A 15,008-nucleotide genomic window follows, 5' to 3' on the forward strand; every position below is an offset into this window, starting at 1 on the left:
GGCTGATGCCGTGTGGAAGATGAATGAGTGAAGTGGTCAGGGGCCATGACGCCTCCATGAGTAGGGTAGACTGTCTCTGAGGCCCATTTGCCAGTGAAGGGTTTGGATCAGATACCTCATCTCCAAGCTTTCTTTCATTTAAACATTCTAGAACTTTTCTCCTGGGTTTACAGAGATCAAGTTTCCCCACCCCCTTCCCCTCAGTGGCATATATGGAAGGTGTGAAAACACCCCAAGAGGTGATTTCCCCCAAATCTCCCTGACTGGTCCTTGCCTGGAGCCCCTGCAGCTGGCCTTGAGGCAGCCTGCAGTGCTTACCAGCCGGTCTTCTAAGCTCCCCAGGGAGGAAGCCACATAGGAAATGTAAAAGGATATGTCTTACATTTTATTTATTTGTTTTCAAATTATTTATTTATCTATTTATTTTAAATGCAGAGTAACATAGATAAAGGGAGAAACAGAGAAAGATCTTCCATCCCATGGATCACTCCCCAGATGCCCATAAAAGCTTGGGCTATGTCTAAACAGGCAGCTGGGGATTCCATCCAGGTCTCCCATGTAGGTGACAGGGACCCAAGTATTTGAACCATCACTTGCTGCCTCCCAGGCATGTTAGCAGAAGCTAAATTGGAAGTGGAAGCAGGTCTCTATCCCAGGCACTCTGATATGGTAGGCATGTGTCCCAAGCAGTAGCTTAACCCCCTATGCCACAGTGCCTGCCCTCCTGTTTTCCCCAATTTAAAAGGACACTCCAGAGTCCGCCTTCTGTGTGGCAGTAAGGCTGGTTCCTGTAGTAACTGAGAGCTGGGGTGGGGGACATTTGCTGAGTGAGCCAACTGTGGGGTTGGGACCACGTGAAGTTTAGACTTGTTTTGGAGACCCTGTGGGCCCTGGATCATGGGGAATTGGACATCTGCCTCCTGTGGAGAGATAGTGAGCCTCAGCTCAGATAATGCCTGCTGACAAGGAAGGGACGGTGGGTGGCACAGGGCATTTGATGTCCTAGAAGCCTTGGAACTCACCAAACTGCCCTCTGTCTCTTGGGCTCTAAGGCAGGAAGCCCCAAAAGCATGACTTGATCTCTGCTTCCTTTGGCTAGTGGATAATCTGGCCCTTGGCCACAGAGACGGGGCAGCTGGAACTCAGTGCTGGGGCTGCCTGGTACAGAGCCCTGCCCTGCCCTGCCCCTGGAGGGCAGCCTCATTTACGTGCCCCCTCCGGCTCCTTCCGCCTCGTGTTTCCTTTTGTTCACTCGGTTGTTTCTGGGCAGATTCTGGAAGCCACAGAAAATCACTCTTAGAATCATCGCTATGAACACTTCTGTGTCAGCACTTTTGTGAATTTTCTGTTTCATATTCAAAATAATCATTTGCAAATGTTATTTTCAAAGGTTATAAAATTATCCATCTCATGGCTATAGCTTTGTGAGTAGGTGAGGAATTCATGAGATTCAGAGTTCAAACAATATTAATAAGTGCACAGGGAAAAATATCTTCCTGCACTCCCAACTTCCCACTTGGGAGCCCACCTTTGGGACCAGCTTCTCGGCCCCCTCCAGAGGCAGGTTGCACACAGATATGCTGTGTCAGCTCAGAAGTGCTGACGTGTGACCTCTCCTTACACACGTGTTTCTACGCACACTTGCTCTTTTTCGTCCAACAGAACAGCTTGGTGTTCATTCTGAGGAAGCTCAGAGAGTGGCTCCATCATCCCTTTGGCCATGTGGATTCTACTGATGATGTGGGCCGGAGTGTACGTGAGCAGGGTTTGAGGGTAAGCTCCTGGAAGGGGCTCTGGTGTCTGCGTTCTCCAGAGCACCTGGCACAGGACTCGTGCTCTTTTCCATCCTGGGAACAGGACAGACTGGCTTGAAGGCTCTGGTCTTTCTCTGGCATGGCTCTCGCACTCTTTGCCTTCTGGCGCCTGAGCACCAGGAATCTTCTCACACTTCCTGTGTTATAGGAAAGGCCTGTGAAGTTGGACCCCGTCTTAGCCCGTCTGCTCCCTGTCTACTACTGAGCAGAAAGGGCTGCAGAGGTGACTAAGGTAGGCCAGGTTCCCTGCTGCCCGGGATTCCAGGGCTCACTAGTATATAGTCCCAAGCTTGTGTACAAGACAGATTGAAAAGACAAAGGGAGAGGAGGAACGAGGCAGTTCTTTGGCTAGGCCTCAAGTGTTGTGATGTGTCCTGGGTGGCCCTGCCACATGATATGTGCTGTATAGAAACAGATGTACTCTGCCACCCTGTGGGCCACACAAGGACCACCTTCTGTCTGCTTGGTGACCCCAGCTGCACTGGGGGAGTTGTTTTGTGGGGCCTTGGTGGGCTGCGCCATGTGTTTGCTGAGCTGCTTGTTCCCAGCCCTCTGTGACTATATCTTGGACTGTCATCTTGGTCTGCCATCTTCCTGTCCAGCAGATAGCCTTTAGGGTCTGGGGACGGACTTCTGGGGCAGCAGTATGGAGTAGAAAGGTGGTCCTCCTGGGAGAGGAGGCCTCTGTCCCCTAGGACAGCAAACTGTTCAGTGAATGATGTCCAAAGGTTGTGCCACCCCCACATAGCCTCATGATAGACTGGTGTCCTTGATTTCTGTGTAGGCACTTTCCCATATATGATCCTTCCTATGTCCCCAAAGCAGCAAAGCTGGGCTCTGGACCTAGTCATGCCGCTGGAGGCCAGGACTAGCACTTCCTCCCCTCAGCAGCCTCCTCATTCTAGAACGGGGATGGCTGCGTGAGTATTTGGCTCCAGGGGCCCCTGGCAGAGTGGATTCCAGGTGCCAGTGACTGCCTAGTGATTGCAGGCAACTGCAGCATTTCCCGGCCAGCTGACAGGTGTTAGGTGTTGGCCTGCTCTGCTGGTCTAGCTGGCACCATGTTGTCACACCTTGTCCATTCTTCAAGAGCCATGGCAGCTCTAGGCGCTGTGATGGGAAGCATCCAGGACAGCCTCTGCAGCCTGCTCTGTGTGTGAGCCTCCATCTTACTATTTGTTTCTTGACTTTGCTTTTTTATCTCACGCCTAGTCCTCTTAATTTTTTTTTTCTTTTAATCATTCCATCTCCTTCCTTTGTCAATGACATGCTCTTTTCCCTTTCTTGGCAGAGGGCTAACATGACACTAACTCACTGAATCCAGTTAGAAGTAGTAGTACCAGTTTCGTGCAGTGCAAGAGCATTGCACACTTTAATGCCATTAGCCGCTCTTTCTGCATTTTGTGCTGGTGTTGCTGTCCTTTAAGTCCTACAAGTCAGTGTTCCTGTTTGGGGCAGCCTGTTTTCGTGCAGGTTTACCTGCATGTTTGCCCTCTCAGGCTGTATTCGTTCCTTCATGCAGGTCCCTGCTCCTACTGGAGACCATTCTCCTTCAGGCTAGAGCACTCCCTAGGTTTATCTTAAGGAACAGATCCACTGAGGACAGAATCTCCTTGCTTTTCTTTATCTGCGAGAGAGTTTTTCTTTTGAAGGCTTTTTAACCACCTTTGGAATTGTGGCATTTTGTTTGCTTTCACGCTGAGGACCGTCCCATTGTCTTATGCTTTCCATCATTTCAGTTCAGAAGTCAGCTGTAAGGTTCAGTTTCATCTGTGAAGGCCAGAATTTCCCCGTGGTTGGCTTTTGGTATTTTGACAATGATTTGCCTACATATGCTTTTCTTTGGGGTCTATATTACTGCTTTATCCTATGGCTTGATTATTCTCTTATAAATTCTGTGTAATTCTTTAATTAATTCTCTAAAAATTTTCAATCATTCTCTTTTTAAAAAAAAAAAAAAGATTGATTTATTTATTTGAAAGAGTTACACAGAGAGAGAAGGAGAGGCAGAGAGAGAGAGAGAGAGAGAGAGAGAGAGAGGCCTTCCATCCGCTGGTTCACTCCCCAATGGCCAGAGCTGAGCTGAGCCGATCCGAAGCCAGGATCCAGGAGCTGCTTCCGAGTCTCCCATGTGGGTGTGGGGACCCAAGGGCTTGGGCCATCTTCCAATGCTTTCCCAGGCCAGAGCAGAGAGCTGGATTGGAAGTGGAGCAGCCAGGACGTGAAGCAGCGCTCATATGGGATGCTGGCATTGCAGGCAGCAGCTTTACCCACTGTGCCACAGTGCCAGCCCCTGTGTGTTAGATCTTATCACCGTTTCCTGTACATCTGTTTTTTCTTTACTTGCCAACTTCACAGCTCTATACGTCCGTGTGTGTGTGTGTGTGTGTAATTTTTTATATATTGTTTGTAATGGTAGTTATATGTTTCAATTGTAAAATTTTCATTTGATTTTTATAGCTTTTTGTTTGCTAAAACTTCTCTTCCTGTGGTCTGCTGTCCTAGACTTTCACTAAGGGCTGTGGCTTTAAATTTCATTTCTCACTCCAGTGTCTGCATCTTCTGTGTCTCTTTTTTCTTTTGGTTTTGAGTCCTGGATGTTGTACATGAAACTTTCTAGAGATAATTTGGGACTCTAGGTATTTTATTTATTTTCCTCAAGAAAGACTTCCTGTGGGCAGTTAGGCCAGGGCTGCCCAGACCACTGTTAGGGCTGATGAGGAGGCATACACCCCAGCACAAAAGGGCCAGCCAGTCTCAGTCCTTGAGAAAAAGGGGTTCACCTTTGCCCTTAGGATGGATGTCACGGGCAGGGTCACAACAAAGCTGGGGGTGGGGTTGCAGGGTCCTGCTCTTTGCCTGCAATGAACGTAACTCCTCTCTCTCCAGCCCCATGGAAGTGCAGGAAGCTCTGCCTGGTCTCTGCTTAGGAGTAAGGAGTGCTGTAAGGGAGGAGTGGTGCTGATGCCAGGCACTCATTGTCACCCTGCCACACATGGTCACACTCGCCTTATCTCCGCCACTGCAGCCCCTCAGATCCTTGTGGTCTTGGTGCTTCTCCAAGGAAAACAGATTTTTTAAAATATGTCTCTTGTTAGTTTGTTGTTGCTTGGTAAAGGCCAGGCCCAAACCCCAGCAGAACCCAGTGCTCCCTGACCTCTCCCAGAGATTCCTGCCCTTATATGTATGTGTTTGGGGGTAGGGTGGGGTGGGACAACACTGTTAATTGGGCATTAGGGAGGGCAAATATCTTTATTTCTTGTGGCAGGAGAAGGCTTGACCCTAGCGTGATAGAGCTAGACACCACCAGCACTAACTCCTTGGTTGGTATGTGGAAACTGAGCCCCAGAATTGGGCCATACCACAGCGGTAGGGGCCCAAGTATTCTTGCTGCTTGACCAGTGCTCAGCTCTAGCGGTGGTGGGTGGCAGGGCTGCTGTTCTTTCCTCTTGACTTTGGCCTCCTCCTGGCCCCTGCCCTGTGCTCCTTCGTCCCAACTGCTCTTCAGGAGCTGGGGCTGGGACTGAGACTGGAGGCCCAGATACCTGCTGCGCCATGATCCCGGTAGAGTTCCCACTGGCTCTACTCTCTCCTACGGATTTCCCAATTTCTCACAGAGCCTAGGATTCCCCCCGACCCCGGTTTCCCCTGGCTGGCATATGGGGGTCGCTTCTGCATCTGTTGGTCTTGCTTTCCATTAAGCTCTGCGGCCTCCAAGAGCTCACGTTGCTGCACTCTGGGGTTCCCAGGACATGATTCCCTGGTGTCGGGGCCTGGGATTTGGTGAGCTGTGAGCCAGGGAGGCCCCAGTGAGCTCTTGGTCCAGCCAACTCTGCCTGGCTTGATAGAGAAAAGCCACTGGCCGCAGTTCCCACTGACTGCACCATTCTGCCCCTTGCGGCTCTTCCTCCTTCCTGGAAGTCAGGGGTCTGCTTCCATGGCATTTTATTTTACTTTTTTTTTTAAAGATGTATTTATTTATTTGAAAGGTGGAGTTACAGAGGCATTAAGAGAGGTCTTTGGGTTTCCCATGTGGGTACAGGGACCCAAGCACTTGGGCCATCTTCCACTGCTTTCCCAGGCCATAGCAGAAAGCTGGATCAGAAGTGGAGCAGCCAGGACTCAAACTGGTGCCCATATGGGATGCTGGCAGTGCAGGCGGCAGCTTTACCTGCTACACCGCAGCACTGGCCCTGTTCTCCATAGCATTTTAAGGACGTCTGGCAGGGCAGGGACTGGGTAGGAGGATCATGACTGGCCCACCCTTGAGCACTGTTGTGCCTGTTCCCATGGCCCTCACAGGTCACTCACTGCTGTTGGGGAGGAAGACCACCCTTTGCAGGCTCTGGGCCTTGGCGCTGTTCACTGCAACCTCAGGCCTGATGTCCCCTCTTCCTGGAGTCCTCCTGCAGTCCCACTGGCTGTGGACAACCATGTCCCCTCTGAAGTCCTCCAACACTTGCTTGCCTGTCTTGTGGCACTGGCCCCAGGGCACACAGGCTCCGAGGAAGGGTTTAGGCTTAGGAAACCAAGTAGGTGACCACTGGCTTGTGCTGTTGGGTGTAAACCGGCCCAGGAGCCCTGCGCTGGCCGGAAGTCAGACCTTGCCCTGGTCTCAGATGTTTACTCACTGCTCTGATTTGTCCGACCCTCCATCCCTTTACCTGTCAGATGTAGATAATCCAGGGGAGACAACTGGCCACAGCTCCACAAAGGGCCGTGCCCCTGCAGTGCTGGCAGGACCTTCGAGAGTGGCCGTGCAGCTGCTGGGTGACAGAAGGGGCTCAGGTCCCAGTGCTGCTTCTGTCCTGTGTGCCTGTCTTCACCCAAGAGCTCAAGCCGCGCCGGGAAGTAGCCAAGGTGTTTTTGACCTTCAGGTTGTGTGAAGCTCATGGCCACTGTCACTCTCTCACTTCATTCACCCCTCTCTATTCTCACAGGGAACTCAGGCTGCGGAACTACGTCCCGGAGGATGAGGACCTGAAGAGGAGGAGGGTACCCCAGGCCAAGCCGGTTGCAGGTGGGTGGGCTGCCCCTCCACCTCGGTGCAGGTGTCGCCCTATCTTGGAGTAGCCTGCCGTGCCAGGACAGGGGCTGGGCCTCCAGGACCACCACCTCATCACAGGTGTACAGATAGTCCTGGGCGTGAGCACTGAAGAGGCCTGCTGCGCCTGCCTGGCCCTGCAGTGGCCCCAGAAGTGGCCCTAGTTGGGTCAGAGGGCTGGCCATTTGGGCACCCAGCAGAGGGCAGGTGGCACAGAAGCCAGAGGTGGGTCAGTCTTGCTTCTGGCCATGCACACTACATGTGCCTGGGAGCTCCTGCACCCTCACCCTGGAGAGTGTTTTTATTCTTCATTTCTGTTAGCAGCTTTTCCTTGTATAAAGAGTGGATGAATAAATGCATTATGGAAAGGGAAAGTGTTGCCCACGTGTCCACATCCCGGTCTGCTTCCCCTGGCACTGGCACTGATGTCCAGACACTTCCCAGTGGTTTGCTTCATGGTGTTGGCCCCAGCTGGTGGCGGGTAGGGGCTCGGTGGTGGTAGTGGTAGTGGGGTGAGTAGCCAGTAAGGCCAGAGGGAGCAGAGGGATGGGGAGCTGGCTGCTAGCCTCAGGGTTAGCAGCAGCCCTGAACTCAAGCTGCAGAGGCAGAACAAGGAAGGCGTTCACAGGGCCACCAAGGCAGCCCTCTCCTTGCCCAGTGGGAAGGCTGAGGCCAAGATTAGTGCCCATGCTTCCTGACTGCACGTGCTGCCCCTGCCTGGCCCCAGGGGATTGCCTTCTTCCTGGGAAACTGAGGGCTCTGCCTAGGGCCTGTCCACTCCCCTCCCCTGCTCCCAGCATGCCGAATCGCAGTGCTGTGGCTGTTCCTTTCCCATGGCCTCCCTTGTTGTCTTGCGCCCTCTAGTGGAAGAGAAGGTGAAGGAGCAACTGGAGGCTGCCAAGCCAGAGCCCATCATAGAGGAAGTGGTGAGTGCCGGGCCACCCCCCGACCTGCTCTCCCTCTGCACCTCCTTCTCTTAGCTACTTGCCCATGCCCCTCACTGCCCCCTTGCCCTCTCTCCCATTTCCTTACCATTGTACCTTATCTCCCTACTTCCCTTGGGACGGGATCCCTCCAGCTCTGATGTGTCTCCTCCCTCCCCAGGACCTGGCCAACCTCGCCCCCCGGAAGCCTGATTGGTGAGTGTGGCCTTGCAGGCTTGCAGGGTGGTACAGACCGACTGGGGCTTGGTGCCAGCATGCGATGAGGAGACTGCTGCTGTGCTGAGGACGGGAGTGGCTGATGCGGGGAGCCTGTTGCGAGGTCTCTGGCAGCACGGGGAGCAGCAGTCCTCTTGAGACACCTCTCTGAAAGAGTGAGATCGTTCCCATTTGGAGCTTGAGCCACTGGGTGGAGGTGGGACAGAGAGAAGGCAGACACAAGTTTCTGCTCCTGTTCTGCCCCCCAGCCAGCTTGTTTCTCTGTGGCTTCAGTTACTTCATCAGTAAATAGGGATCCTTCCGCTTCTCCAAACCTCCCTCCCAGCCCTTGGGGTCCTCTCTCAGAAGAGTTCCTGTGAGGCTTGTGTCTCACTTTGCTGTGGGCCAGAGGTGGGGCTATATCCCTGCTGCCCGCACTTCCGAGCAGCCTGGGTCTCTGTTAGGGACAGCACGGCGTGAAGAAACAAAAGCATGAGGCCTATGTCCTTGGAAACCCAGAACCAGAGCATGCGTACTTCCAGAAGCCCCCAGGGCTGGAGGTGAACCTTTGGCTGGAGGAGGGGCAGGGCCCATGATGGGTCCCGCAAGTCACTCCCTGAGAGGATCCCTGAGGAACTGTCCACCCTTGTCCACCCAGACTTAGTCCCCCTTGAGGGGGGGATGCTACAGAACTGGTCCCCTTGCCTCAGTGGAACGGAGAAGGATGGCTGGTGCTGGATTTTAGGGGACACAGAAAGAGAGATTGGGGGCAGCATGGGCAACAGGCCATCTTTCAGCTTCCTGCCCCTGCCTGCTCCAGGGACCTCAAGAGGGACGTGGCCAAGAAACTGGAGAAGCTAGAAAAGCGCACCCAGAGGGCCATCGCCGAGCTGATCCGTAAGTGCAGGGCCTGCCAGGCTGATGGCCCTGACCCCTGAGTTTTGGCCCAAGCAGAGGGCCCCTCTTGACCTCCTCTGTCTGCCTTCTATCCCAGGGGAAAGGCTGAAAGGCCAGGAGGACAGCCTCGCCTCTGCAGTGAACGCAACCACCGAACAAGAGGCCTGCGACTCCGACTGAGGCGCACCCTGTGCCCTGTCTGCCATTGGGCCTGTCCTGTAGGTGGGTGGGCTGGGCAGGGGTGGGGCTGGGCTGGGTTGGCCCTCCCAAGTGTCCCTGTCACCCTGATGGGCAGAGCTCTGTGGCATGTCTGGGTCTGTACATATGTATGTATTTTGAACCTTTTTTGATTTCCAAGTTGTTTTTTTTTTTTTTTTTTTTTATAACTCTGAAAATAGACAAGGAAACTGCTGTGTGTGACAGAAACCTGTTCACTGCTCCCAGGTCCTAGGGTGCTGTGAGTTTGGGCCCCAAGACACGATTCTGCCAAGTTAATGCTTAATGTGAGTGATCCCTGTGTTGGGCAGGATCAGGAAGACCCAGGACTGACCTTTTGGGTCCAAGTCCTGGACCAGGCTGTGGTCAGTAGTGGTCAGCTCAAGACCCTTGGGTGACAGAGACAGGGTTGAGAGGATTCTCTTAAGACCTCCCATAGGCCTAGATTACTAGTAGTAGTCTGTGGGACCACTGCAAAGTCCCGGCCCTCAGCGGACCCCCTCACAGTGTGGGACAGAAGGCAGAGAGAACCTGGCAAGCCTCAGCACAGGACCACTGCAGACTGGAAGCCACTGGCACCACTTTCCCCTACTCTGTCCAGTCCCAGGCAGCTTTCTCCCCACTCCACAGAGCTGGACTGGGTACCCCTGGGACAGGGCCCTGCACAGGGAGGCCAGGATGCTGTAGGATGGGCTTCAGGTGTGGTCCTGGCTGCAGGGCTGCGAGACTCAGTGTGCTGACTCTAGGGTGGCTGGGTGACTCCATCAGCTCTGATCCAGGTGCCTCTGGCCAGCACACACTTGTGTTTCCTTCAGGGGCTGCCCCTGAACCTCCTGCCCCATGCGCTAACTCATCTAATACGTTTGTCCCTCTGTGTCGTGTTCCAGAAACAAGTGTCCAGTGCTGGTGGGCAGTGCATGGACGCAGGTCATGGACGTGGAGTGAGTGTACACATACATAGACCAGTACTCCCATGCAGTCGGTAGAATTCTTTAAACTAAAACTAGTCAGCTCCTCCCAGAAGGTAATTGCTGTAGCTGAGAGCAAGGGCTGCCAGATCCCTCTTGAGTAGGGAGGCAGGGCCAAGACTGACTCTGATAGGTGACAGTAGCCAAATGTACTCCTGGTGGCCAGGAGCAGAGCGGCCTTCTCTGACTGGCGAAGGATGGAGACTCGCCGTGCCTCTGGGACTCCTGTGCAAGCAGGATGCTTGTCTACGGCAGTGGAAGGGCTTGGGCACCTGGGGACTGGATCCCAATCTCCTGATGGCCCAGTCCCGGGGCTAGAGATTTCCTGTGGTGGGAGCCCCCCAAGAGTTTGTGAAGGGAGGGCTTCTGCATTTAGCATCCTGATGTCCCAAATGAAAAGCACCCCATCAGGAAAGAGGAAAATGACAACTGCTGCACACGGTGGTTACTCAATGAAGTGACACAACACAGAAGGAGGCCATTGTCTTTGTGACCAAGTGGGAGATTCGTACCCAAGGAAAGAGGATCTTACCCTAGTAACTCAGCAAAGAACTGCTCAGCAATCTTCAGACTAAAGAATACATTGTTAAAGAAGAAACTCAGGGGGAGGCATGCTTAGCCTGCCTGTCCCACATTGGGGTGCCTGGTTTAGTGCCCACCTCTAACTAATGCAGACCCTGGGAGGCAGCAGTGATGGCTCAAGAAATTTGGCTCCTGCCACCCACCTGGGAGACTTAGAGTGGCTTCCCAACTCTTACCTTTTTCCAGGCCCAGCTCTGGCCACTGCAAGCAAGACAGAGGTCTTCCATCCACTGGGTCACTCTCCAAATGGCCACAACAGTTGGGATTAGGGAAATGCATCAGTGGGTGGGCACTCAATCTGTCTCTCTGCCTCTCAAATAAAAAAAATTAATAAACTCAAGAGCTAAATAGTAACTCAAAGAATAGACTAACAGATGGGAAGTTAAAGCTGAGGAGGTCATGTAGAAGGTGGTGATGAGCCCTGAAGAGGGTGAAGTGGAGAGAAGATTCAGACCATTGCCATACAGACAGGTGTGGCTTTATAAAAGAACACCAGAGAAAGAGGGTGCTTGCAGTGCTGCAGGTTAAGCTGCCACTTTTGACTGCAACTTCCTGTGTTAGAGTGCTGTTTCCATTGCTGGCTGCTCTACTTCCAATCCTGCTTCCTGCCAGTGTGCCTGGAAAGGCAGCAGATGATGACCCAAATGCTTGTGCTCCTGCCTCCCGCATTGATAAACCAGTATTGAGTTCCTGACACCCGACTCTAGCCTGGCCCAGCTCTGGCTGATGGGGGGCATTTGGGGTGTAAACAGGGGATGGACGATGTCCCCCTCTCATTCTGCTTTCCAATAAACAAATCCTTTAAAAAATAAAGTAAAAAGGAAAATAGGAGTATATTTCTAAAAGAACCAGCCTGATGGTCTGGAAATAAAAAATATTGTCATAGTAATTAAAAACCTTGTGTCTGTGAATTAGACAAAGATGAAGAGACAACAGGTGAATGGAAAACTAGATCTGAAGAAATTTCCCGGGGCCGACGCTGTGCTATAATGGGTAATGTGGCATGGGCATCCCATATGGTGCTAGTTTGATTCCCGGGTGGCCGACTACTGATCCAACTCCCTGCTAACATACCTGGGAAAGCAGCAGAGAATGGCATAAGTGTTTGGGCACCTGCACCTGAGTGGGAGACCCAGGAGAAGCTCCTGGCTTAGTTTGGTCCAGCCCTGGCCGTTGTGGCCATTTTTGGGATGAACCAGCAGATAGCAGATCTCTCTGTCTCTCCCTAACTCTACCTTTCTAATAAAATAAATAAATCTTAATAAAACAGGCCGGCGCCGCGGCTCACTAGGCTAATCCTCCGCCTAGCGGCGCCGGCACACCGGGTTCTAGTCCCGGTTGGGGCGCCGGATTCTGTCCCGGTTGCCCCTCTTCCAGGCCAGCTCTCTGCTGTGGCCAGGGAGTGCAGTGGAGGATGGCCCAGGTGCTTGGGCCCTGCACCCCATGGGAGACCAGGAAAAGCACCTGGCTCCTGGCTCCTGCCATCGGATCAGCGCGGCGCGCCAGCCACGGCGGCCATTGGAGGGTGACCCAACGGCAAAGGAAGACCTTTCTCTCTGTCTCTCTCTCTCACTGTCCACTCTGCCTGTCAAAAAAAAAAATAATAATAATAAATAAATCTTAATAAAACAAAAGAAATTTCCCAGAATGCAGCCCAGCAAGATAAATAGATTTGATAATATCAGACAAGAGGCCGAGAGATGAGGAGGAGAGAGAAAATCTTGTGCAACATGGAATTGGAGCTCCAGAAAGCAAAAGAAGCAAAAATGGGCAAAGGCAATCCTAAAAAGCAGTGGCTAAGAACTTTCCAGGACTGTTGAAAATCGGCACGCAGGTCCAAGAAGACCAGCACCTTGCACAGGAAACATAATAATAAATAGAAGTCTGTGTCCATATGCTGTTTTAAGTGGGTACTTTCACCTTGTGCATATTCATTAAGTTTTACACACCTTGCACATTTTTTACATCTATTCGAGCTTAGTAAACACATTTGCTTACAATTTTTCCACATTCTGTTGCTGCATACACATTCCTCCAGAACTCAGCAGTTTAAGATCACAACTGTGATTTTGCAGTTTCTCTGTTTTAGGAATCAGGAGTGGCTTTGCTAGGTGGCCGTACTGGAGTCTCTGGGGAAGCTGCAGTCACCTGAAGGCTCCCAAGACAGGGCTCACTAGGTGTTCTCGTGACATGGCAGCTGGCTCTTCCCAGCGTGGCCATCATAGAAAGAAAGCAGGAGGGAACTGTGGGGCCTTTTATGGCGTGGTCTTGAGAGTGATATTCGGGTTGTTGGAAGCCAGTCTTTCTTCAGCCATGTTCACAGAGAGAAGAAATGGGTTCTACCTCCTGAAGGGAGCACTGGCTGAGAGCCTCAGGCCTATTCTAAAATGACGTAGACCTAGCCACATTCTAATAAAATCATAGAACACAAATACAAAGACTGAAAAAGACCTCAGAGAGGAAGCCACACTGCCTTGCAAGGACTAGACAGCAGTAGGTGCCTCAGCTATGACTAATGTTAACTACAGTGACAGAAAATTGTCACCTTAGAATCCACACCCACAGAAATATCTTACAAGATGGTTTTAGACGAACAGAGCCAGGGACTTTGTCTCCAGGATTCGTTAAAAGGAAATCCATTTCGGATAACGAAAATGTTCCACAATTGATTGTGGTGGTGCTCGCACTGATCTGTGAATAGGCCAAAAACCATGGAATTGTACTCCCTGAGTGGGCAGATTGTATGGCAACCTCAATAAACTGTTTTTTCAAAACAAAATAAGCGTTCTCTATAAAGATATTTTTCCCCTAAGGGTGTCTTCAGACTGAGGGGCATAGTCCCAACCAGGAAATCTAAGACCTAAGGAATGAAAGGGGCTGGCACTGTGGCATAGCAGATAAAGCTGCCTGCTGTGCCGGCATCAATTCAGCTGCTGGTTCATGTCCTGGCTGCTCCTATCCGGCTCTCTGCTATGGCCTGGGAAAGCAGTAGAAGATGGCCCAAGTGCTTGGGCCCTGCACCTGCATGGGAGACCTAGAAGCTCCTGGCTCCTGGCTTTGGATCAGCTTAGCTCCAGCTATTGCAGCCATTTGGGGAGTGAACCAGCAGATGGAAGACCGCTCTCTTTCTGCCTCTGCCCCAGCACTCCACGGAGTACACATGGACCCAGGGACAAGAATGCTCCCAGGAGCAGTGTTCAGGATGGCATGATGCTATGCATGCGCACACAGTCAAGACCAGGAGACGGTGCTGAGTAAATTGTGGTCTTTGCACTGGAGTCCTCCAGAGCCTTGAAGTGAGCTGTAGCCATGTGCAGCATGAGGGGTTCCTGGAAAACAAGCTGTGGAGGAAATAGAGCATGAGTGACATTCCTGGCTGGCAGAGTCCGCCCAAGTAAGGACACCTGTAAGTGGGCGGTGGAGGTGGGGCACAAGAGCCAGGCGGGGATCGCCACTGCAGCCTTCGGTCAGCTCTGCAGAAGGACCCCTGGAGGTGTTGGTGGTGGTTTTTGATTTTTTTTTTTTTTTTTGTCTTGGCTAGATGGGGGGATTCATTTTCTTTGTTCACGCTGATGCACGTTGGCATGTGAGCTGAATTTCTCAGGTTTTATTACATGTGTGGTTCACTGTGATGCGTGACATTAGAACCATTTAAGAATAAGGAGGAGTTCACACATGCTACTTGTAAAAAGAAGAAAGGGCAGGTTACCTTCCAAGGATCGAGTTTCCCTTACCAACACAAGAGTCCAGCGGAGACAGATTTCCTAAGTGCTGAGGAGACGTAAATGTCAGTCTGCTTAATGGTGACTAAGGGCAGGCCAGACACTAGCAGGCCTGTGACGCACAGTGATTGCCAGACTGCTCTTTAGTGAAAGGACTGCTAAGGATGTTCCAGCAAGAAGGAGGGGAGGCTGGCAAGGGGGTTGGGAGTCAAGACTACAAGGAAGGGCTCTTGTGTTAAGTCCAGGCTCCTCGAGGCCCCCAGGAATGTCAGTCCCTTCTGTCTCCCCGGGTGGCATTGGCCCTGCCCCAGATTGCAGCTGCAGGCAGAAGGGCAGAGGTCAGCCTCCGTTACTCTGTCACAGGGCTGCTACAGAGGTGATATTCTTGAAATGACAGAGTTTTAGGCTGGTGCCGCAGCTCACTTGGCTAATCCTCCGCCTACGGTGCCAGCACACCGGGTTCTAGTCCCAGCTGGGGCGCCAGATTCTGTCCCGGTTGCCCCTCTTCCAGGCCAGCTCTCTGCTGTGGCCCGGGAGTGCAGTGGAGGATGGCCCAAGTGCTTGGGCCCTGCACCCCATGGGAGACCAGGAGGAAGCACCTGGCTCCTAGCTTCGGATCAGCGTAG

General features: G+C 52.3%; 1 protein-coding gene across 2 annotated transcripts in view; it reads left to right on the plus strand.

Moving 5' to 3' along the window:
• CCDC12 (coiled-coil domain containing 12) overlaps positions 1–13,439 on the plus strand; it is a 58,616-nt gene extending 45,177 nt beyond the window's left edge. Inside the window, exons 3-8 of one of the 2 annotated variants that reach the window (XM_089306407.1) lie at positions 6,755–6,834; positions 7,723–7,784; positions 7,963–7,997; positions 8,818–8,894; positions 8,992–9,116; positions 10,847–13,439. In XM_089306407.1, coding sequence (XP_089162533.1) covers positions 6,755–6,834; positions 7,723–7,784; positions 7,963–7,997; positions 8,818–8,894; positions 8,992–9,074 — 337 coding nt within the window. In that variant the 3' untranslated portion in view covers positions 9,075–9,116; positions 10,847–13,439. Of the gene's footprint in view, positions 1–6,754; positions 6,835–7,722; positions 7,785–7,962; positions 7,998–8,817; positions 8,895–8,991 lie in introns of both variants that reach the window. The other variant, XM_089306406.1, reaches the window with a different exon arrangement.
• Positions 13,440–15,008: the final 1,569 nt, after the last annotated feature.

The sequence above is a fragment of the Oryctolagus cuniculus genome, chromosome 10 (genome assembly GCF_051225735.1).
Source record: "Oryctolagus cuniculus isolate XC-2025 breed Fujian yellow rabbit chromosome 10, ASM5122573v1, whole genome shotgun sequence".
Taxonomy (NCBI): domain Eukaryota; kingdom Metazoa; phylum Chordata; class Mammalia; order Lagomorpha; family Leporidae; genus Oryctolagus; species Oryctolagus cuniculus.